This window comes from Typopeltis vanoorti, chromosome 26, assembly GCF_054136105.1.
Source record: "Typopeltis vanoorti isolate ZY-2024b chromosome 26, IOZ_Tvanoo_1.0, whole genome shotgun sequence".
NCBI lineage: Eukaryota > Metazoa > Arthropoda > Arachnida > Uropygi > Thelyphonidae > Typopeltis > Typopeltis vanoorti.
In genome coordinates, this window is record NC_143574.1 from 579,585 (window position 1) to 604,726 (window position 25,142).

At 36.1% G+C, this 25,142-nt stretch overlaps 1 protein-coding gene across 1 annotated transcript in view; it reads right to left on the minus strand.

The window, feature by feature from the left end:
- LOC150092257 (1-acyl-sn-glycerol-3-phosphate acyltransferase alpha-like) overlaps nt 1–24,636 on the minus strand; it is a 109,821-nt gene extending 85,185 nt beyond the window's left edge. Inside the window, exon 1 of the mRNA XM_090414831.1 lies at nt 24,446–24,636. Within this exon, the coding sequence (XP_090270957.1) occupies nt 24,446–24,636 (191 nt within the window). The remainder of the gene's footprint in view (nt 1–24,445) is intronic.
- Between the last annotated feature and the right edge of the window lie 506 nt (nt 24,637–25,142).

Here is a 25,142-nt window from a genome sequence, read left to right on the forward strand (position 1 = left end):
AGAACTTCATAAAAAGACAGCAGACAGAAACAAATGGCAAAAAAAATTCATCTTTGAAGAACTCAACCCGCCATGAGTGAAAGAGAAGAAGCAGTCTCAGGATCCATCGTGGAAAAGCCACTATACACTACATAATGCATCCCACAAATATTTTTTGTTTATTACACGTTCTCAGACTGGTTTGTCCATTCTGAAGGAGGAAAAACAGTTTCTGGAAGAACAAAACTTACTTGAAACTAGCAAAATCACCTACAATTGAAAAAGCACACACAAATATTCCACAAGGCATGATGAGAAAGCAAGGTCTATTCCAACTAAAGAGTGCGCATCACACTGTTCTTCTAATAGAAAGTAGTCTTGTTGACAACTTGGCCTCCAAGTTGTCAGCAAGATAAAGGACACTTAATTAAAATTATAGCAGCATAAATAATATGTTTAATAATTTATAAACAAGCATTTAAGTGGCTTCCACACACAAGGTTTCTGTCAACATAATTAGTATCATGAGTGGGCTTAGGATTATTTTCATTAATTTTATTTATTTATTTTTAGTATTTGTTTGTTTATTAGTTAGTCTGTAAACTGTGCTCTAAAAATCAAACATGAAACTTTTTTTTTCAAGCCACTTCAGGTCTACCACTAGGAATGAAATTCAATCCAACCCAGTGGCGGCTCGTAAAATTTTAAATGGGGATGCTGCCCTATACAAAATAATTTTTAAAAAAATCTTTTTTTTTTCATAATTAGTAACCAATTTATTAATAAATCTGTAGATTTATTAATAAATTGGTTACTGATTAGGAAAAAAAGAAAATTTTTTAAAAATTATTTTGTATAGGCAGCACCCCCACTTAAAACTTCATGGGCCGCCACTGATCCCACCTAAAGACAATCACAAATATCCATTCCCATTGTGAATTCAAACCTGAAGCCTGTTGGCTGGAGAGCAGATATGCTAACCACTTGGCCAACTCAAACAAAAAAAAGTAAGAATGTCATTTGTTATGACATTCTGCTGCTTTGAGTTTCTATTATAAAACATACTGTATGTCAGTTTATTCCACTGCATCATGTGCATGTATTTAAACATGCCCACATACATTTATGAATATAACCACTAGGGAAAATTATTTCTTATATTTATAGCTAGATAAATAATTATGAAAAAATACAAGTAAACGTTCAATTTCTGAACAGAGTACCAAAAGGAAAACAGCATAATTATGCCAGGATGATATGATGCTTTGGCAACTACTGATCCTGAATATAGAGAGAGAGAGAGCATGAAGCTTTTCCATCTTAAACATTATACTAAGTAGCTAATACCAATATGTTCACAGAGTTTGGGTACAAATTCCTAAAGCCTCTTCAAAACTTAATACAGGTTTCAGTTATAAAGCAATAAATAATTCACAGGATGCATGCTACTTAGCTACAGAAAGATTTCCAGTGGACTGGATCATATTATACTCTAAAGAAATCATGTTCTTGTTTTCATCCATATTTTATTTAACATAAAATTCACAAAACATGCCTGCAAACAACAGCATAATATCTTATCAACTGCAATATGCTAAACATACCACTTAATAAAAGCAGATGTAACAATATGTTTTGAAGATATGACACTACAGAGGAGACGACAAAAATTTCTCTCTTTGCCACACACAATTTAAAGTTTTCACCACCAGATATACTGCAGAAAAGAAAGCCTAAAATGTGTAATTCTTCTTAGGGAACTATATAAAGCTACAAAAAGAAAATTTTAAAAGACTGACCTTGACAAAATTCTTTATGAACACTTTGGATGAAACAGGTTATGAATATCATGTGTTACTTTGTAAGAACCTTTTGATAATCTGCCAAAGAAATCCCAGTAAAATACAGTACCAAATATGAAATTGCTGTCACAGTATGTAGTAAAATACAAGATTAGGAATTAAGTATTCATAACAAGTTCTAAAAATGATCCAATGCAATGGTATTCATAATAATTCAAGAATCTTAATAAAAGTATCAAAACTTGTTTTTGATTCTGTACATGGTACTTAATATGTGAAAACTTTAGCACTGCTCCTATCAAAATTTTCTGTTTTTAGATTAAAACAATATGGATAGCAATGACCAAAGCACTGTGCTTAACTATAAGTAAATTTAGTGAAAATGAAAACATGAAACTTTTCATCATGCGGGTATGTCAATGACATTCTATTTATTTTCATAATTAAACAATATGACAGTTATCTTAATTTAAACGGTAATTAAATTGTTACTATTTTAAAGGCTATATACATTTAAAACAAAGTGATGCTTTGCCATTAAGAAAACTATAGGCATTCTTCTATTGTATATCAATGCTTCCCTCTTGTGGGAATGGGTACTTGGGTGAAGGGGGATGACATCAGGTAATGCTGAGTCAAGTGGAGTGTAGAGGGGATAATGCTGGGTAGAGAAACAATGGCATTTTTATGCTTTATACCAATTCCATGAGTATTCAGAATAAGGGAGAGGAACTAGTGGCACTGATAGCATCAGCCTGGCCAAAGATTATTGGGATCATAGAGATGTGGTTGACAGAAGAGGATATAATAACAGGAATAGAAGTTGCTGGGTACAGCATTTTTCGGCAGATTAGGAAGGGAAAGCGTGGTGGTGTAGTACTGCTTATGATAAGTGACGACCTATGTCCTCTAAGAGTGGAGGCTTTGGAAGGCTGTGATACTAATGATTTAGAAAGCATATGGTGTGAGGTGGGCAAGACAGGATATTTAGTGGGGTGTTGCTACAGACCAAGGAGCACAGAGGGTGGGGACCAGGAGATGTTGAGACAGTTGAGCGTGGTAAGTGCAAGAAGAATGACTGTTATGGGAGATTTTAACTACAACAGTATAGATTGTGGAAAGGAAGATGCATGTAGCAATAAGGGAATGGAATTTCTAGAATTATTGAGGGACAAATGTCTTAGGCAACATGTAACAGAAGGAACAAGAGGTTCAACAGTTTTGGATTTGGTTGTAGCATTAGAAGAGCTGATAATAACTGAGATGACATCTCTCCCACCAGTTGGAGAGAGTGACCATATGGTTTTGACTTGGAAAATAAATAGACATGCAGGAGTATCAAAGAGACAGGAACATATGTGGAATTATAAAGCAGGTGATTATAATAGTCTTAGACATCAACTTGGGGAAGTTTCGTGGAGGGAGGAATTGGAAGGCCTGGATATCATTAGTGCTTGGGAAATTGTGAAGGAATATTTGTTAGCAGCAATGGTAAGCTGTATTCCACGAGTGAAGAAGAGGACACAATTTGGAGTCAAGTGGATTACAAACAATATTAAACAGGAGCTACATGGGAAAAAGAGGCTATGGAAGAGATATAAAGAGACAGGTGAAGAGAAGATGAATGAAGAATATAAGACACAGGCCAGAAGAGTGACTAGTATGGGAAGGAAGGCAAAACTGGAATATGAGAAAAGATTGGGCATGAGATCCAAGGAAAATCCTAGGGAATTTTTTAGCTATGTGGCCAGTAGGAGAAGTAATGACTGTGGAAGAATGACACTGAGAGATAAAAATGGGAATAGAGTGACTGATGCAGAGAACATAGTGGAATTGTTCAATGAACAATTTATTGGAGTATTTCATCCTGGAGGAGTCAATTTGAATACTAGAGCAGGTTGGAGGTTTAGAGGTGCAGGAGGAGAGTGTGTTCCACATACTGAGTACTCTGGATGTTAGTAAACCTGTGGGACTGGATGGTATTTCACCACGAGTTTTGAGAGAATTTGCTAAGGAACTGACAGTGCCCTTGACCTGGCTTTTCAATGAAAGTCTGGCTGCGGGAAAGGTGCCCATGGAAAGAAAGGAAGGTAAGATAGTGCCATTGCATAAGGGCGGTAGCAGACTGGAAGTGTCTAATTATAGGCCAGTTTGTGTGTCATCAGTAGTTAGTAAGATCTTGGAGAAAGTAGTGAGGAACCATATACAGCATTGGGATGAGGATAATGCTATCAGTGAGAGTCAACATGTATTTGTGAAGGGGTGCTCTTGCTTTAGCAATATGCTAGCCTTTTGTGATAAAGTTACAAGCGCATTACATGAGGGGAAAGGCATATACTGCCAATTTCCTAGACTTAGCAAAAGGCATTTGACAGGGTGCCAAAGATAAGCTGATATTCAAGTTGCAGCACATGGGTCTGGATGTCAGAGTGGTCAACTGGATTCAGGATTGGCTGTCCAATAGGTATCAGAGAGTTGTGTATGGTGAAGCAATATCAAAGAGGCAGAAGGTTACAAGTGAGGTTCCATAAGGCTCAGTACTGGGACCTATATTGTTTAACCTTTATATCAATGACATTGTCCACGGATTGTTCAGTTGTTTGCGGACGATGTGAAGCTGAGAAGGGTTATTAGTAATAGTGCAGATATGGTAGCCCTGCAAGAGGATTTGAATAAGCTAGATAGATGGGCAAATGAATCGGGGGGTGTCGGTTTAATGCAGCAAAATGTAAGGTCTTGAGGTTTGGGATACATCGATAGAACACTGCATACTCTATGAGAGGAGTTAAACCGGAGGAAGTAGGGGAGACAAGTGCCCAATCTAATCGTGTGAAATATTAACGAGTTGAAGGGTAACGACACTCTTCCCCCCCCCCCCCCCCCCCAAATCACCTTGTAGTATGACACCAGAGAAGAAAATTGCCTTTTTTTTTCTGGGACATTACTGGGAGTATCTATCTGGTACACCTCACTTTTTTCATATAGTTCGTGCAGATTACTGAAGTGAGACCTTCCCTTTTTTTTTTTTTCCCCCTCTACTCCTCACCCTCTTGCTCACAGTTTTCTTTCTTAACTTCCAGGGATGACCCCTTGTCATGACTCCTTCACACTGTTCAACCAAGCGAAAGAACTCTCCTGTGTCAACCCTGTAACCACCTCTCAACAGTTTAAAAGTCTCAATCATATCACCTCTCTTTCTTCTATCCACCAAACTCTGCAGTCCACACTCCCTCAGCAGATCCTCATAACTAACACTGTACAGTCCTGAAACCATCTTTGTTATCTGCCTCTGTACCCTTTCCACAGTTAATTTATCCCCTTTAAATCCTGGGGACCAGATCTGAGAACAATAGTCTAAGTGTGGTCTGATCAGAGACTTATACAACGGAATGATAACCCTCTTATCTCTGCAGGTCAGTGTCCTTCTCATAATTGCAGCAATCCTCTGTGTTAACTTCACCACCTTTGCAATATGTCCCCTAAACTTCACACGATTCGATTGAGCATATTTAGTTGTTTGTTAATGTGAAGTTGAGGAGTTATGAGGAATGATGCTGATTAAGTCTCCCTCTGGTAAGATTTATCTTATTATTATGTGACACCTCCAAGGAGTTACAAGACTCATTGAGGGAGAGCATCTACTCTACAACTGTCTCCACCACTCAATCCACCAACTGCAGTGAACCGCATCATCTACACCAACAGCATCTACTGCCCCCCCACCACCACCACTAGTATTTTCACAGACAATCGCAAACATCCATGTGTGTGATTGTCTGTGAAATGAGATTAAGGAGGAGTATGATAGGTTTTGTGTGTATAATAATTAGTTTGGATCTCCATGATGAGTCTCTGGACTCCATGGAGATGCCATATAATAATCTTGGAAAGACAACCTGGGGACCAGATCATGTTACTGACAGTACATCACGTTATTTGTATGGCTCCATTGTTAGCATTGACCATTTTCTGTTGTTTTCAAGAACTTTATTATTTGTCTTTCCTATCTAATTATAGATAGATATATTTAAGTTATATACAGGGTGTTCGGGATAAATTTGACAGTTTCGTAAGGAAAAAGAAAATCTTCTTTGTATCTATTAAATTTAATGAATTGACAAAAAAACATTACAGGCAGAGTTAATTACAATACTATCAACAAGATTTACTCAAAATAACCACCATTAGCATCGATCACAGCTTCAATTCTGCTTCGGAATCTCGAACAAGCTGATGCTACAGTCTCCCTGGGAAGGGCCGCAAAAACTGTTTTAATTTTATCCATTAACTGGGCTTTTGTATTACTGGAAGTGCGATTGGTGTCTTTTTCAACTGCGCCCCATACAAAATAATCCATGGGGTTAAGGTCTGGGGAGTTTGGAGGCCAAACATTTGGACTGGTGAAGTCGTAGAAATTTTCAGACAACCATTTTTGACTTTTCCCAGAGGTGTGGCAAGGGGCCGAATCCTGCTGCCATACATATGGCCTACCATTGGCTACCCTTGTTATCCAGGGCTTGACTACAGTTAGCAACTCCACGAACAAAGCCCGAATTCCAATGCCAGGGTTCTTCAACACCTGTTCCTGTAGATTTGCGAGGAATTCTGCTGTACGAACGCAATCAGATCATCTGCTAGGGATCTTTCTTCTTGCTACATCCTCGTAGTCACCATTGCAAGTCTCTAGTTCATGCCTGATTGTTTTTACTGTATTCAGGGAGCATTGGGCAGCAGTCGTAATATCCTTATTTTGATGGCGGGCACGAATCATCATGATACAAGTTATTCTCTTCCATGATTCAGGTGGGTTCCAGCTATCCATCCTTTCTGACATCTTGTATATGAATGAAGAAGGGTCCAAACTTTTAAATGAAGAGAAGTGTGTGTTAATACATGTAACTTACGGAAAAATATAATTAATTATAAATATGTCAAATTTATCCCGAACACCCTGTATTTGCCTTTTATTATGGACAATAAATTATAGAAAATGCAAACTACACTTTTTAGTTTTGGTGAGGTGTAAAACTCAGAGAGAAGGTAAAGGATCAGAAAATATTTAAAATGCTGAAGAAAAGAGTTCCGTTATTATTATTTAGGCTTCCAAAGGAGTTAAGAGACTCAGCGCAGGGGGCTCTTCCTAGGAAACAAAGTCTATCATACCACTCCTTAAACTCATCGACTGTTCTTGCTCTCACCACTCTATCAGGCAATGCATTCCATGGTTCAACCACCCTCCATGTTGTCAACTAAAAACAAACAAGATGTGCTTTCAAAATGGCTCAAAGAATTAGAATGTTTGTGCTACATAGACGAAGTTTCATTCTGTATTGTTATAAAAAAATATCCTAGAACTGCTGAAAGAAACTATAGATTACTAGAAAAGTTTTCAAGGTGAAGCTTTAATTCAATTTTTACAAAAAAATGCTGTAGTGAAGACGACAGACTTGACCAGAAATCATCAGGAAAACATATCTCTAGTTGCTTTGCAAAAAAAACAAAAATAAAATTTATTGGATTATAAATCTTTGAACAACTGAAGTGAATTGTAATAGTCTATTATAAAGCTAAACTGAATGAACAATTTACTAACCTCAAAAACTTCATAGGTTAATTAAAATGGCATGATATGTGAAGAATTTGTATCAGTTACTTCAAATGCGGTTAAACAAACATTAGTTAACAAAATCCAAGACTCCATTAATGAGTGTGTTCTAGATGCTTCTTTAGATATTTCAAATGAGGAGAAATTCATCCATTATGCGAAATGAATAGATAAAAATCAGAGGAAAATTTTGATTACAATTTCTCTGCAAAACTCAGGAGAGTGAAATAAACAAGTTATGAAAGACTGGTAACTGTTAGAAAGCAATGGAAAAAAAATAGCATGTAGCATGCTGGTAAGAAAAACAATGACCTAGTGACAAAATTTAAGAGACATGCCAGATCTTACAAATTACTGCATATAATTTGACTGTGACTCCTTTAATGTTCCATTAAAAGATGTTTGATATACCTAGTCTAACCATAAATACTGTTACAACTTGAACAGTGCATAAACCATAAATCTATCAGTAAATTATTTACAGCTTTCAGCACATACAAACCACACACATAATGTGCATATAGCAGCACTCAATTCAAGATGTCCCCATTTTGCCTTTATGTATGCCCAAAGTCTGTGAGGCCACATATCGATGGCAGCATGCACATCCAATGGAAGCACTGCCAGTGCTTGTTCCAAATCCACCTTCAGGATGGTGAAGTAAAGGTGTCGTTTCTTGCAGGCCAGTCTCTATCTCTCTCTCGAGCTCCAACATAATCTGAAGTCCAATTGATTCAGATCAAGACTTCCAGACAGCCAATCAGATGATTGGCCATCAACGATTACAGGCAAATGGTCAGGCATGTTTTCCTGCAATCATTAGAGGGTCCACTGCCTACCATGAAACAAGGTGTTGTTCAGGAGCCATACTAAAGGCTCCAGCAGTGTCTTGATACACTATGGTGGAGGCTTTGACCCCTTTCCTGCAAAAATACAACTTGAATATTCCCTAGTAAGTCACTCTCCCCACCAAACCATCACTGAAGCAGGGAGATAACCTCTCTAAATCCTGGTTACTATGGTACATGTCAAGCAATCTGGGACATATACCCGATTGTTTTGGCAGTTAAACAACTCTTCAATAGTGAAAATCCTTCTCATCTGTGAAGAGGATATCACGGTGTTTGTTATTCACGTGCTGCCAGAGAAGTGCCTTTGATTTTATTATTATCCTGTGTCACATAAATTATGGTGTTAGGAAGTGTACAGCGGAAAGACAACAGACTCACCCCAGATCATCAGCTGGTACATTTGACATTATTCTCTGTGAAAAGTTCATCTCTCACAACAATCTGATAGGATTATAGCAGAGGCATGCCTTCACAGCCCTCACAAGCTGATGCATCCTAACAGAGTACGGTTGCCCTGTTCTTACGCAGTGAGATACGTCTTCTGTATTGTTATAACAGTTAATAGTCCAAAATAAAAATATCCTACTGATCCCAAGTGTTTTCAGCATGTTGAAAATAACAGGTAGCTGCATTTCAACCTTGTGAAGTGCTATTACAGCCAGAAGGTTCTCCTAATCTCTCCACTGCACGTTAATCCATACAGCTAGACAACTCTCTTTCACTATACTGATAAACATGCATATGTTGGCTGTGCAAAACACAACTAATAAAGCAGGGCTCGTGCAATTTTGGGGACAGCGGAAGTGAACAGTATTTATGGCAAGACTGTGTATATATAATATGAAATACAGTCATCCCTCGACTTGCATCCAGGTTCCGTTCCATCCGGCAGGACATAAGTCGAATTGGACATGTCGATACATTAAATCGATAGAGTTATAGGGGTTAGGGACTTAACCCTAATAAGTACACAGCCATTTTAATTTTTAAACCTTATTATAAAACTGTACTGTGTGTTACTGCCACTATAAAACAGGAGAATAATCATCCAAATCTCCCTCCACAATCACATCTTCATTACCTTCTCTGTGTGAAGGACCAGGCTGTCATTCTTCTGGTGGAGCCTTTGTTTTTATGATGAAAATGTCCAATGTGCTTTGCTTATTCCTCTTCTTCTTTTCATCATAAATTTGTGTATACAAGCAAACGTATCATGAACTTTCGTTTCTATTATTAAGTAGTGTTCAACATTTGGGGTCCATATTTTCAGCCATTTTGAGAACATCACTAACTGCAAAGAACATTTCTTCAAGACCCTTCACAGTACATTGTTTAACTACCTCTTTTCCCTCTTCCTTTTCATATTTCCTCTTGTTCCTCCAGTTCAATCAATCCATCGTTCGTCAACTCTTGGGGGGGGGGGGGGGAGAACTTTCTATGAGTTGAATTATGTCTTCATCATTCACTTCGAGATTCAGATTGTTTGCTAGGCTCACTATTACTAACTTTCAAAATCATGCACAAACCTTTTTAATGTCTTTTTCCATACCACTCATACATTGAGAGGTCACTTTCATCCCAAGTCACAGTAATATTTTTAATAGCATGATAAATATTGAATGCATTCGAGAATTACATGAAAGTCTGGTCATTTCCTTCAGTAGCAGAACTGGCTGGTGAAAACATCCGCCGTAGATAATAAGCCTTAAACACTGCAAGAAACTCCGTGATCCGTCGGGTGAATCGATGAAGTAGTGTTTGGAGGGAGAAACATGACCTTGAAGTTGGTGAAGATCACAGCTTTAAGACATAAGATGGATGACCTGGAGTATTACTAGAATTAATAAAATTTTAAATTGTACATTTTCTTTCACACAATAACTTTCCATTTCACTCGCATAACAGTTAATTGAGGCATTCTCAAATGATTTTTGAGTCATCCACGACTTCTTATTGCTCCGATAACGAACTGGGAGTATGCTTCCTAATGTTTTTGAAGATTCGTCGTTTCAATTTATATCTAACCACATTACCCATACCAGAATCGTAATACGAGCATTAAGAGCTTTAAAATTCGATATAGATTGTAGCTTTTTGTGGATGAATGTCTGCTGGGCCATTTTGTTTTCCAAAACAAGGACGTCTCATTCATATTAAATATTTGCTGGGGAAAATAATTTTCCTCCGTAATAATTTTATCCAATTTTTCCACAAACTCCTTGGCAGCCTTCTAAGCACTTCAGATTCCCATACATTTTCACATTATGAGCGCAGACTGGTGCTTGAATCTAATGAACCAACCGGAAGAAGTGTTGAATTCATAGTCATAATCAGGCCCTGCTTTCTCCTTCAACATGTTTGAAGAGACTTAGTGCCTTAGCGGTTATGGTCACAGTACTAAGGGGCAATCGTTTTTGGTTCAGGTCCTCTATGCATGATGCAATTAGCTTCTCCATATCACCGATAGAACCTTGTCTTTGCTTCATCACTCTCGTCGATTTAACGGAAGCAGTTATATGATAAATGCAGATATATGATAAATAAATGACAGATATGATAAATAAAAGAAGATATATGATAAATACACAAATAACCCATTTCTCAAACACAAATTCAACAGTGGCTGAAGACATGTGCCAACTACTGAGGGAGGTTGCCTCTGAAAACGCTGTTTCCACTGTGCATGCTTTACCATACGCTCTCTTGCGTCTTTTTCGAAAGTATAGCCGAAAATGTTATTTATTCCCTTACAGGATCACGGACGTATCTTCGAAAGGACGTATGTAGGGGAATGACTGTATAATAATATATTACGATATAAATATGTGCACATGCACAGCTCCAGAAATACCATTTAAATCTACTGGTCACAAAAAAAAAAAAAAAAAAAATGTATACTCATTCACTGAATGAATTATGGTAAAAATCAGTATGCAATTTCAAAGTCAGTAAATGGTGCATTGAATTTAGCTTTATAATATGCTGCATTATAAAAGTCACTTAGGCACTTCAGGTGTTCAAACATTTTATTATTATTAAGAGACCTCCATGGAGTCAGGAACTTATTGAAGAAGGCCATACTATTCACACCAGCTTTCAAACAAGTTATTGAGTTCATTCATGCTACATGCACACACAAAATCCAACAGCAATCCATTCCAATCACTCACTACTCTATGATAAAGAAATTTAGCCCTAACCTCCTTTTGACAGCATTCATTCCAAATTTCCATTATTTCAATCAATATCATTCCTCTTTCTCCTGTTTGCTAGTGTCTGCAGCCTACAAATTCTCAATCTGTCTTCATAATCAGTATTCCACAATCCTGATATCATTTTTGATATTCTCCTTTGTACTCTCACCACTGTATCAGAATTACAACAGAAACCAGGAGATCATACCTGCACACAATAGTCCAAGTGAGGTCTTATCAAGGCCTTGTAAAGAGGCAAAATGACTTCCTTATTTTTTCATGTCAAGGTTCATCAATTTTTGTTATACGACCCTTGCACTTCAACTTCCTGTCTACTAAAACTCCAAGATCCCCTAGCCCAGGGGGTTCAACCCGTCGATTGTGGAGCCATTTTTGGTCGATCTCTTGTGTATTCCTTTTTACTCACAAATTTAATTAAAACTGAAAACATAATATTTTATTTGTCATTACTTGTATTATTTTTAATTCGCTTTAAGTGTATTGCTATTGTTTATTTTTCGTTAAAATTGTCAAATCAGTAATTTTCTTATAAGTCCGGGTAAATGAATTAATTTGGATCAGTGGAAGTCAAACAGCGCGCCGAGTGAATACGATTATAAGCAAAGTGTAAAAACTCGATTGTAGCTTAAATATTAAATATTCCAAAGCACATTATATCAATTTTTACTTAGGTTAAGTCCCACGTGAATATTGTAAAAAAAAAAATAAACTTTGTTTGTCTTGGTATAGTTTGTATTAGATGTTTTTGTAAAAAACTCTTTTGAAGCCAACTGTACACACTGCTTTAATAAGAATATGTTAGAGTGCTAAAAACAAAGGCAATGTTTTTGTCACCGAAGCTGTACATGGTGGCATTAGAAAGATTGTTATTGAAACTTGTACGTATGAAAAAGGCTTGCAGGCTCTAAATGTAAACATCTCCAAGTTCAAACAACTTTCCGATGGCCAGCAACTTAAATCAAAAGAAAGGAGAACAAAAGGCGTGCCAAACTTGAAACTTAAGACGAAAGACTCAGACCGATTCTTTGGGGGTTGCCAAACTTCATGCGAAGTCTGAGAGGAGGCCTAATAAAAAGGGACTGAAGCAAGGCAAGCAAAAGGGGTCCTGGTTCCAGAACTGCTGTCAGAGAGGAAGCTGCCCGGTCCAGAGTCGCCAGCAGAGAGACTGCCCGGATCCACGTTGCTTGAGAGAGGAGTTTCCCGCTTCCAGAAAGAAGCTTCTTGGTTTGAGATGTAGCTAGAGAGAGACTACTTCTAGGCTGCAGACAAGGTTTCAAATTGCCGAAAGGAAGAGTTCCAATTGCCGGAGAAAAGTTTCCAGGCCAGGTTAATGTCAGACATTCACCAGTGTCTGACATTAACCTTCATAAAGAATCAAACAACTTCACTGATATTTCTCAGTTAATGGTATTTCAAGATTATTCAAGTAAAGAAGAACTTTTGAAAATTATACCATTATTTGGAAGGACTAGGGCAGAAGACATTTTTTCGGCATTTGATGAATTTGTGAAACAACACAAACTTCCATTTTTAAACTTGTGTCTATTACTACTGATGGTGTTCCTGCAATGATAAGTAATAAATCAGGCTTCATTTCATTATGTAAAAACGATGAAAAATATCCAGATTTTTTAACATACAAGTGTATTATTCACCAACAAGTACCGTGTAGTAAAAGATTAAACACAAAAGATGTTTAGATATTACATTTAAAATTGTAAATTCTGTTCGAGGGAAAAGCCCTGCAATGGTGATTATTTAAATTACAGGCAGATGATGATAGGGAACTTCTGTTGTACAATAATGTTCGCTGGCTCAGCAGAAGTTAATTTTTAGAAAGATTTCTTGTATTAATTAACGATATAAAAAATTTTCTTGATGAAAAAGGAGATATTCATCCACAACTGAGTGATTAAAGATGGTTGTAATACTTATCATTTTTAGTAGATTTCTGTACAAAATTAAGCAATTTAAATTTAGAGTTACAAGGTAGAGATAAAAATTTAATTGACATGTTAAGTTCAATAAAAATTTTCCAACAATACTTACTTTTATTAAAGAAAAATATAAATGACCGCAAATTTAGACATCTCCCATATTAATTAACATTTTTTGTACAAAATCAAGAAATGCTTTGCTATGATTTAAAAGAATTTATTCGTGAAATAGAATTAGTTGAGGAAGAAATAAATTCAAGATTTAAAGATTTTAATAAAACTGAAATGATTGTATCTTTTATGAATAATCCATTTCAAGAAAACTTGAACATCACAGAAATTTAAAATAAAATTAGTAGGCTGTTTGATATAAACCAAGCTGAAGTAGAACTTAAGATAATGAACATTCAGAATAGTTTACATTTAAAATCAACAAATAATGAGGTCATTTGGAAGTTTGCACATGAAAAATTCCCAATGTTAACTGATATTGCGCGAAAAATTCTGTCTTGTTTCGGATCGACATACTTGTCAAAATCTGCTTTTTCAAACATGACCGTCATAAAAAATCAATTAAGAAACCAAATTATAAATGATCATTTGGATGATTGTCTGCGATTGGCCACTTCTTCATATCAATTTGACTTTGAAAATATTGCGAAGTCCAAACAATGCCAAATTTCACATTAACTTTTTTTTTTTTTTTTTAATCAACCAGCATTTCCTGTAACTTGTGAGTTTGTAATCAATCTGTTGTTTTTTTATAACTTTGGTTTTCCAAAATAAAGAAATAAATATATTTGTTTTTTTTTGTTGTATTAAAATAATTAAGTGATAAATAAATTTTTAAATACACAAAAAGTTTTTACTTGCATTTTTTTTAGTTGTTTATTTGTGCGTAAGCAGATATCAGGTTAGGGGAACGTGATCTATATAAGAGAGTAGATTGCTGAATAACCTTTTATAGAAAAGTAGCTTGCATAGTAAAAAAGGTTGAACACCACTGCCCCAGCTTCAGTTTCCTCGAGCATAATCCAACCAATATAATATAATGCTGGATATCTAATCACACCCAAGTGCATGCCTATGTTTATTAAGATGACAGCCATTTTACACATGCCTGCAATTCCAGCTTATTCAAATCATTCTGCAAGTACTGCATATCAGCAGCACTGCTGATTATCCCACATATCCTTGAATCATCAGCAAATAGCTGTATGTAATGTTAATCCTTCCCAATGTCATTAATGTACAGATTGAATAACAATGGACCAAGGACTGATATCCTTGATCAATTGTTAGAATCCATGTGTAGAGCTTTAGTGCTGTGAGGACATCATATTGGAGGCTTAATGGATTGCATACAGCACTCAGAAAGGATTAAAACAGAATTTAATACTTACTATATATTTCATCTCAGTAAATGAGACATCTTCAGGGATTACAAAAAAACTAATGTAACATCAAAAACAAATAACACACAATACTAAACCCAACCACGTGAGTTTAGTATTGTGGTATGACACTAGTCCAATCTAGGTGGAGAGGCCTCTAAGGGCGTTTGTAGGTGGCCTGGAATGTACAGTGGGACCTCTGATGATAAGCATTTCCCAAACCTTAGGAAGCTTAATGCAACCATATTTGTTGAGATGTGGTTGGTTTCTGAGAGCTGCTGTTGATTCTAAGAATAGTCTCTCTTTTTTTGAATTTGCTGTGGTGGAGCATGGTGGTTTTTTTCCATGAGATCCTGTGGGTTGTACCAAGACATGGTCAGCCAAGCCTGACTGACCATAGTTGTTTGCGGATGTATGACTTATGTTCCTCCAGCCGGATAGTGGCTGATCTGCCTGTCTGTCCAAAGTATGCCAGTTTACATGAACAGGGTACTTTATAGACTCCAGGCACTGAGAGAGGAGGGAGCTGATCTTTTGTAGAGCAGATAAGGGTAGCAAGTTTGTGATGGGGTTTAAATGCTGTGTGTAGGTTGTACTTTTTTTAAAATCTTGGCTATTTTTTCTAATGTGCCACGGATGTAGGGTATGGTGATGGCATTTCTAAACTCTTTCTGAAGAGAAGACCGAGGAGAGAGGGAGGACCTGATTAATTTTTGAATACTGTGATCACTGTAGCCATTGGAGAGGAAAGTGTTGTGTCCTCTTGAATCTTGTTATTCAAGATTCAAGGCACACCACTGGTTACCTTGAATCTTGCAGATTCAACCCCCCCCCCACAATATACTACTTTTTGATATCTCTCAGTCAATCATCTTTAAGGATCTATTTTCTTTGGTAAACAGATATTGCCCAGGTAATTCCTGGGCAATTTCTGGCCAAGTCTGTCACAGCATATTTTGAGTGAAAATTGAAGCCTTATGAAACTTAAATGTCACCAATTTAAAAAAGGCTTCAAAAATCTTGTGGTAATCTAGAGTTTCTGTCAGCAGTCCCAAGGTATTTTTTTTATACATTACAGAATGTAACTTGTCTTTATAGCCAGGGGAGCGCCGGCCATATGTGCAATGTGTGTGATACACACAGGCACCAGGATAGTAAAGGTGCCAAAGAGGAGGAAATATTTAAAAAAAAAAAAAAAAACTTTTTTTAAAGTGATTTTTTTTATTGTAGGGGGGGTGCCAACAAAAGTTTTACACACAGCCGCTGGACACTACTGAAGTGGTACTGGGTATAGGAGCACCAAATAAAGTTTTGCGCGCAGGCACCTGACACTACTGGCGTGCCCCTGTTATATAGCAGGACCACTTGAATTCCTTAAGCCATATGTCCTGAAAGCATGTCTTGATTGTTTTTAGTTGACAACAGCACTCTTTTCTCTAAAGTTTTTAATACTGTTTGTTCCTTTACCTTTAGTTTTGCATTTCATGAAACTAAAAAAAAAGTATGATATGTATTTCCTTTCATTTATTGTCCATAATGAAAAGTGAATTTATAGAAATTATTCAAAAAATAATTTTTTGAATAATTTCTGAAGAGAAGATACAGAAAATGATTGACATTTGCAATGGAGCCAGACTAATGTTTCACGAACACGATTCAGTCTCAAATTGTCTTTGCCAGATAATTTTTTAATAACAATATTAAAAAGCATTTTCATCATGTGTATTCATATATATAATTACACTAAGCTAAATCACATTGTGAAAATAGCTTATGGCAATGCTACAGCATACTTACAGGTTACAGAGTGTTAAGAGAATGACAGTTGGCTGTGAAACAAATGAAAACCAGTCTTGTTAAATTATTTGTTTTTTTCGCTTGTTTAATGACATCTCTGATTTTTAAAAGCATGGTGATGATTTGCAAGTTATGCAAAATAAAATGTTTGAGAATAATTGTCTATTTCAAAATTAATCTGCAGATGCAGGGTAGATTTCAGTTTATAACAGGATTAGAAACAGTGTTCACCAGTTGTTATAGATAGGAATTACTTTGCATTTCAGAAACAGCAGCAAGATATATCTGAAAGCATCTCAGTGCAAATTAACATTTGGCAGAGTCGATAGTCTATGAAAGAATTAGTATATTATATAATTAATTTAATAAATTACTTCCTGACTGAAAATAAAACTTCTTTATTACATTGATCGGAGGCCTCCCGAAAATAAAGACAATACATTTTTAATGCATTTAGAACTATGCTGAAAATTCACCTACCACTTGTCTCTGATAACTCGCCATGGTGAGTAGATTTCTGCAGCCCTCTGTGTTATTTCTGGAGCTCTTCTGATGACTGATGATTCAAAGAATCAAATTTCAACTATTTGAAATCTCATTCCAAAACTTGATATTATAAAGCACAATTCCACATGGTGGGCAAACTAACCCTGCTACAATCAATCACCACTGGAGGTAAGCATACTAGAAAGTGCATCATGCCAAACAGACACTCATCTCTATAAGTTAAAGATTAAAAGAAATTATATTCTTGGTTTCATCCTTTATCCAAGTGTAGGCAAACAAAGTTTGCATGTGAAGTCACTTCACAAATGAGTTACTTGTATATAGAGACTAATGACTTCACATCACTTGCCTTAGTATGCCATAATGCAACACGTCCTTACGGACATGTAGGATGTTATGCATTATAAAAAGGGCCACTAGCCCCAGATAAAGGATAAACTTTAGAATATAATTTCTTGGTATCTTTAATTTGTAGTATAACCAAGTGAAAAAACTTTCAACATCTATCTCTAATCCAGAGTACTTTAATAATAAGGTAACAGCTTTTGGCTACTTGTATATGTAAATATAACTTCTGCATTACTTCAAGCTTGGTATCACTTCTGGGTCTGGCTGCTGCTGCTGATGATGATGAGATCTCAATAAAGGTCAAAACTAATCTGGTTAGTGGCCCTTCCCCATAATGCATAGTATTATACATGTCCATAAGGATATGAGCATTGCATTATGGGATACTAAGACGGCTGATGTGAAGTCAGTCTACAATAGTATCCAACTATTGTCCATTAGTACCTCAGGAGTGGTAGGGAAGATTTTAGAAAAATTGGTTACTGCTCACAATCAGAAATAGGTTGACAGCGAATCTCTACTTTGCAACGAGCAACGTGGGTTTACTAAGGAAAGGTCATGCTTTAGCAACTTTCTCACAGTCTATAACAATGTTATCATTAAACTAGACAAGGGGATACACTATGATACTTTTGGATTCTGCTAAGGCTTTTGACAGAATACAGCACGGCAGACTTGCATAAATCGAAGAATATGGGTTTGGATTATATATTAGCATGGATAAGAGGATAGCTGACTGACAGATATCAAAAAGTGGTATAAGGGGGAGATGCGAGTCTGCAAGATTTAAGGTAACCGATGGTGTACCACAAGGATCAATGCCTGGTCCACTGTTATTCAATCTGTACATTAATGATATTTGGAAGGATTTGACAAGCAACATACAGCCATTTGCTGATGATGCAAAGATAGGTAGGGTAATCAGGAATTCTACTGATATGCAGTACTTACACAATGATTTGAATAGGCTGGAATTGTAGGCATGGGAAAATGGATGTCAGTTCAATGTCAATAAATGTAACGTCATTCACTTTGGCGTGACTAGATATCCAATGTCATATTATATTGGTGGGAATACGCTAGAAGAAATTGATGAGGCCAGGGATCTTGATGTGTTAGTAGATAGGAAGTTGACGTTCAAGAGCCATGTAGCAAAGTTTGCAAATACAACTCAAAAGATAATTGCAATGCTGAAACGACTGTTCACATGTAAAAGATAAGGATGGCATTTTGCCTCTTGCAAGGCTTTGATAAGACCTCACTTAGACTATTGTAAGCTAGTCTCTGTTGTGATTCTGATATAGTGGAGAGAGAGTGCAAAGGAGAGTGTTAAATATGATATCAGGATTGTGGAATACTGATTATGAAGACAGATTGAGAATTTGTAGACTGCAGACACTAGCAAACAGGAGAAAGAGGGGCGATATAATTGAGACTTACAAACTTCTGAAAGTGTCATACAGGATTTCAATTGATGGAATTTTTCAATTTATGGAGGGTGGGGAAAGGACGAGAAGGCATCCTTGTTAGCTGAGAATGAAGGCCGCCAAGAAGGGTGTGAGGGCTAGATTTTTCTCTCAGAGGATGGTGCGTGATTGGAATGGGTTGCCATTGGATGTTGTGAGTGCAAGCAGTGTGAATGAATTCAAGAATAAGTATGATTTGTGTGTAGTATATGGCCTTCCTCAATGAGTCCACGACTCCCTGGAGGTCTCTCTTAATAATAATATACAAATAACACAGTTGTGAAGTGACTTCATGTACAAACTTTATTTGCTTGCACTTGGATAAAGGATGAAACTGAGAATATAATTTCTTGGCATCTTTAATTTATAATATAACCAAGTGAAAAACTTTCATCATTATATCTAATTCTTTCTATTAGATTTATGGAAGCAGCTACTGTTCTGAGTTTAAAAAAAACTAAAAAGAAAAAAGTAATCTTCAAAAATAATGTGTGTGCACGTGCAGGGGTCCACTTTATTAGGAACAGCATTTAACAATAAGTGGAACCCCCCCCCCCCTTCTTATGCCTTAAGAATAGCCTGTATTCTCTGTGGCACTGATCCAACTAGGTGTTTGAAACATTTCTCTGGGATGTCTGTCCCAATGGCATTGCCCAATTGATGCAGACTGGCTGGTGACACATTGCTGCTGCAAACTTCCCATTCCACCTCATCCCAGATATGATCTACTACGATGGGGTCCAAGGATGGATCTGGCTGCTGAAGAAAGAAAACTCACTGTCACATTCCTCGAATTACTTCAACATCTATGTGGCATGATGCACTGTCTTGCTTGAAGTACCACTTTAACTGAACATCATCAACAACGATGTTAAGATTGGCTGTAGCATTCAAGCAGTGTCCTACTGGTAATAGCAGACCTAACATGTACCAAGAAAACATTCCTCACGCTATTACCCCTGCCACCAGCCTGAGATGTTGCTACTCGGCAGAAAGGATCCATGATATGGTTTCATATTTTTGCTGCCATATTCTGCCATCAGCATGATACAGTACAAACGAGGACTCAGACCAGGCGACATTTTTCCAGCTGTCAGCTGTCCAGCATTGATGATCACATTCTCACTGAAGTTATATCTTGTTCTCAGCTCACAGCATTAGGACCTAAGATGGTTGTCTGCTCTTGTATCCTACCCCATTCATTGCAGCATGTGGCGAACTGTTCTCTCTAAAATGATGTTCTGACCACCATTGTTGCTCTGAGCTGTGATCTGACTGGTTGTGGCTCTCCTGTCATGTTTCACAATCCTTGACATTCTTCTCTGACCTTGTGCATCAATGAGCTGTTTCCATTCACAGGACTGCCATTGGCTTGAAGTTGTGTGGTTATTACACTACTGTGCCCTGAAAAGCCCAGAAGAGTAGATGTTGGTGAGATACTGGCACCAAACATATCTAGCAGCAACAATCATACTATTCTCAAATTCACTTAAGATTCATCATCGGCCCGTGACTCAATGCCTTCAAGGAATTTAGAAACACCTCTCCTAAATGGAGAGGTGTTCCTAATAAAGTGGCCATTTAGTGTGTGTACACACACACACACACACACACACACACACACACACACAACTAAAACTTAAAAGCAACTTTAACACTGCATTACTGTAAGCTACAAATATGTCTTATGTCACCGATCTAGCCTGACATCGTATACTGAAAAAAAAAATTTTAAAAATTGAATTGCATCAGCTCAATTCAGAAATGAATTCTTTGATGTCTTGTTACTGATCCTCAATCATCCCTGTCATTGTAATAATGTACAACTTAGTCTTGTTTCACCAAGTAAGACCTTTTTAGTTAATCCTTATCTCAAATTTTGTCAACTGTACTTATCCTAAAGTCCTCTTGAAATGAAAATGGGAATTTGTACACAATTACTATACAAAAAAAAACTAGTTATACTGCTAACATTTCATTATTACTGTAAGTCTATCAAAACCATAGTCAATAGCTCAGTGGCACACCCAGATGGGGGGGGGGCAAGGAACCCTGCCCCTCCCCAAAGAAAGAGGGCAAAAAAACACTAGAAAAATTTCCAAAAATCTTTAACTAATTAAAATTCTTTTTTTTTTTTTATATTTATGTTGTGTGTCTTCTATTTCTATACTACTTATGAATTAGAAATCGTTTAGTGTGTATTCTCAAATCGCCTATTTAACCCCCCCCCCAAGATTAAATCCTGGATGTGCTACTGCAATAGTTAATGGGATCATATTTTCGTTTGTGATAAACTCAAAACAATAGGTTATTTCATAAATCTAAATAAAATGAGTGATGTTTTCATTATTTAATCACACTGAAGGACATACATAATTTACAGACAGAAATACTATTGGCAGTGACAATAGATGGTGTGTGCTAATGATGGTAGTGAGTAACAGAAAGATTAAGTAGAGGAACTGGTAAGTTGTGTAGTGGAGTAATGTGCCCTCCCATGTCCAAGGACTCCTTGCAGGTATCACATAATAATAAGCATCTAAACCTATCTTCTGAATTGTCCACACTGTCAATTATCACAAATCATAATTTACCTACCTACCTACCCTATAAGCACTATAGTAATTATTCCCCAATCAACTACATGCAAAGCAAAGTACATCCTTTATTTTAACAAAAAAAAAAAAATCTGAGTTCTTAAATAATTTAACTACATATACATATTGAACCAAATTTTGCATTTACAAAAATGGTTTTAAGCAAATGATGGCATCAACTGAAGTGTAAACAGTGGAAGCTATGAAAAAGGAAAGTTCTCAGAATATGAATTATTATTACATGACACTTCCAGGGAGTCAGAAGACTTATCAAGGGAGGGCAACTACTCTACAACTCTGTCTCCACCACTCAATCCGCAAACTACAACAAATCACACCTACCATCATCATCTACACCAATGCAGTCTACCACCCACATAATAGTAAAAGATGATTTTCAGAATTAGTAAAATTCAAAAATTAACCCATTTAAGATGAACAAAAAATCAAAAATTAACCCATTTAAGATGAACAAAAAATCAAAAATTAACCCATTTAAGATGAACAAAAAATCAAAAATAAAATGGAGAAAATATGTTATATTTTATAACAGACATAGCTTTCAGAAAATAAAAATAAAAGAAGCTAGTTTGTCTATCTAAGCATTTTTATTTGTACTCATAACTAAAGCAAATAAAGGAATGGATTTGTAAAATGTAAACTATACTACATAAGAGAATTTTAAAAATACTCTGATATGTTCATAAATCCTACACTGCATGTATATATATATATATGAGAAATATGAACCTTGAAGAACGATGTTAAAAAAAAATAAATCTGAAACATGGTAACTCAAGAGAAAAAAAAAATGGATAAAGCAGACTGAAAGAATACCTACGAACAAAAGGTTTCAAAAACATTCACACTAAAAATATGGAAAACCTAATGATTACATCACAGCTTAAGAAATCATAGTATACAATTCTTTGCTTAAGAAAGGTTTGGGAAATAAATAGAAAGAGAAGGGATAAAAAAAAAAAAAACACTTTGATTAACAAGATAAAAGAGCCTACACTACGAGTCCAGCGAGAAGCTTTTCACCTGATACCAAACGAGAGTATCATTTGCTGATAGCAAATAATAATAACAACAACATGTTATATTACTTAATGCTTTGACCTGAACTATAGCTAAACAAATGATCCTACAAACGAGTTCTAACATGGGGGAAAACAAACATTTTTTTTAAAATAATAAAATTAGGTGGTAACAAAATCTATTTAAAACCAAGCACTGGTAAGAGAAGGCATGCTGTTTACACAAGGCTTCACGAGCAATTAACTCAGCATTTAACTAGATAAAAAGTCGCAATTTCGGTAATATGAATGATACATCGCGCTTAAAAGGAACGTTTTCTCTCTTTAGTTTCAGTTACTATTTCAGATAGCAACCAAAATATCTTGGACCACCATCATCAACTTGGCATGCATATCAAAATAACAGAAAATTACACTGGGCTATGCGATTTAGCGTAATTAGCATTGATGACCACTGATCGGTCAGACCTTGGTTCCGGAAGGATTCCAGTTGCAGAACGAGAGAAAGCATTCATATGGCTGTTCACAACTGAAGGTGATTTAGCATGTCTCATACGGAAGTGAGAGGGTTTTTTTCCCCGCAAAACAAACCAGTCGGACAACACTCGCAATTCACAGACATTGGATTAAGGAAGTATGAAGTCGTTGTCAATGCCCGGAATCCTGACAAGAGCGCATCTTCTTTCCCAACATGGGGATGCTCCTGGATAAAGAGGTCAAATGGAATCGGGAGATAGGAACGAGCAGCACTAAAGTATATCTTTTTAATAATTCTCAAAACTGTTTTTAATATAAGTTAATGAAGTAAAAAATAAAACAGGAAACATTAATAGAAGTCTCTTTAAATATTACAAGAAGATATTTCTGGAAATCAGAATCATACCTAAAAGAATGTGTTATCACAAATGTGATACAAATACATTTGTAAATACCCCCCCCCAATCAAATACATTAATTTAATGGAGGGGTGGTTGTTTTAGGATATGTTTTAATTTGCAGCATAATTTCATAAATAATTTTATTCGTCCATACATATCATGTGAGATGAAATAACGCCAAGAAATTCTCATAAATTGTTCCCCTATGTAAAAAGAACAACAAAAAAAAACAGCATATAAAATTATAACTACAGTGTTCTAAGCTTATAGACAGAGCCAGAAATCAGTGATAGAACAATTCGTTAATTAGTAAGTTACGATACTATCAAAGTGTTCATCATCGAGTACATAAAACCAAATTATGCTTTGAGTTTTAAGTTAAACGCGTTCTCTATGTGGTACTTCATTCTTAACCCATACTGTAACATGCGATTCAGATCCTAATTTTTCATTTATTTACCATTAGACAGAAGTAACATCATCGGACTTATTGTAATGGGAGGGAGAGAGAGTGAGGGGGGGGGGGGGGGCAAAGTGAATCAAGAAACGTCTCAAAAATATACTCCCGACGATCTTGGGATGATAGCAAGTATATATCACTACATCAACATCAACACTGCTACGAGATTCGTTATATATATTGACAGATATTTCTTCCATACCTCTTAAGATATTAAATTATATTATGCACAATGGTTACAGTATCTTTCACAAATCGCAATAAACTAGAGGCAAAAAAAAAGGGGGTGCAGGTTTTAATATTTTTCAAGTTATAGCTCGCATTGATTAAATTAATCCAGGATAACTTCGCGTATAAACCGCATGATAAAATTTGTGCATTAAAAATTTTTCTTTAATAGCTCGAACCAGGGAAAAGCTCCTTAAAATGTAAACCTTACGCTTCGATCTGCGATTTCAAGATAGAGATATATTACAAGAATGTGAATGTGACTGCTTAAATTAATTACTGAATGGCTAAAAAACGAAAGAAATAATAAAATAGTAATTTGCAATGTATTTATTACTTACAAGAGATTTCCTGGATTAAATGGGTAAAATAGAGAAAATGGTAAAGAAGCTACAGTAACCAGAGATACAATGATGTAATATGAGAATACTTTCATATAGAACCTCAGAGATCGGCTTATGAAACACAGAAACACTGCTAGAATTAAAGCGCCAAGAAGTACTGTAACAATCATAACGGAATCAGGATCCATTACAAACGCCGATAACATCATGAAACACAAATTAAGATACGTACAGCACACAGAAAACACATTACAAATACAGTTAAGATAAACATTGCCGCGGTACTTTATATACAGTAATGCCCTCTATGTGCAGTACCGATGGAGAGCATGTTATTATTATGACGTCATCTATGTCCGTTATGCGAAATCTCTGACTGATTGGTCGCTTCTCTGTAACATAAAGGCTGAAAGTAAAAGCAGGTGTTATATCCAGAAGATGAAATCATGGTTGGCGCTTGCGCAGTTATATCTTAGTCAACGAAACAGAAATTAAATTAACACAACGAATTAATAGTTTTTTTATTATATTAGTTCAGTGAATCTGAACTAATTCGACACTTTTTTTGAGACTGGTTAAATCCAGTTAACATTATTTACAATAGCTGATCTGAAAGTTGGTTAGTTAATTCCAAAGTAGTTTCTGTTGAAAATGACAGATTTCAAGCATCTCTTACATTCATTGAAATTAGTTA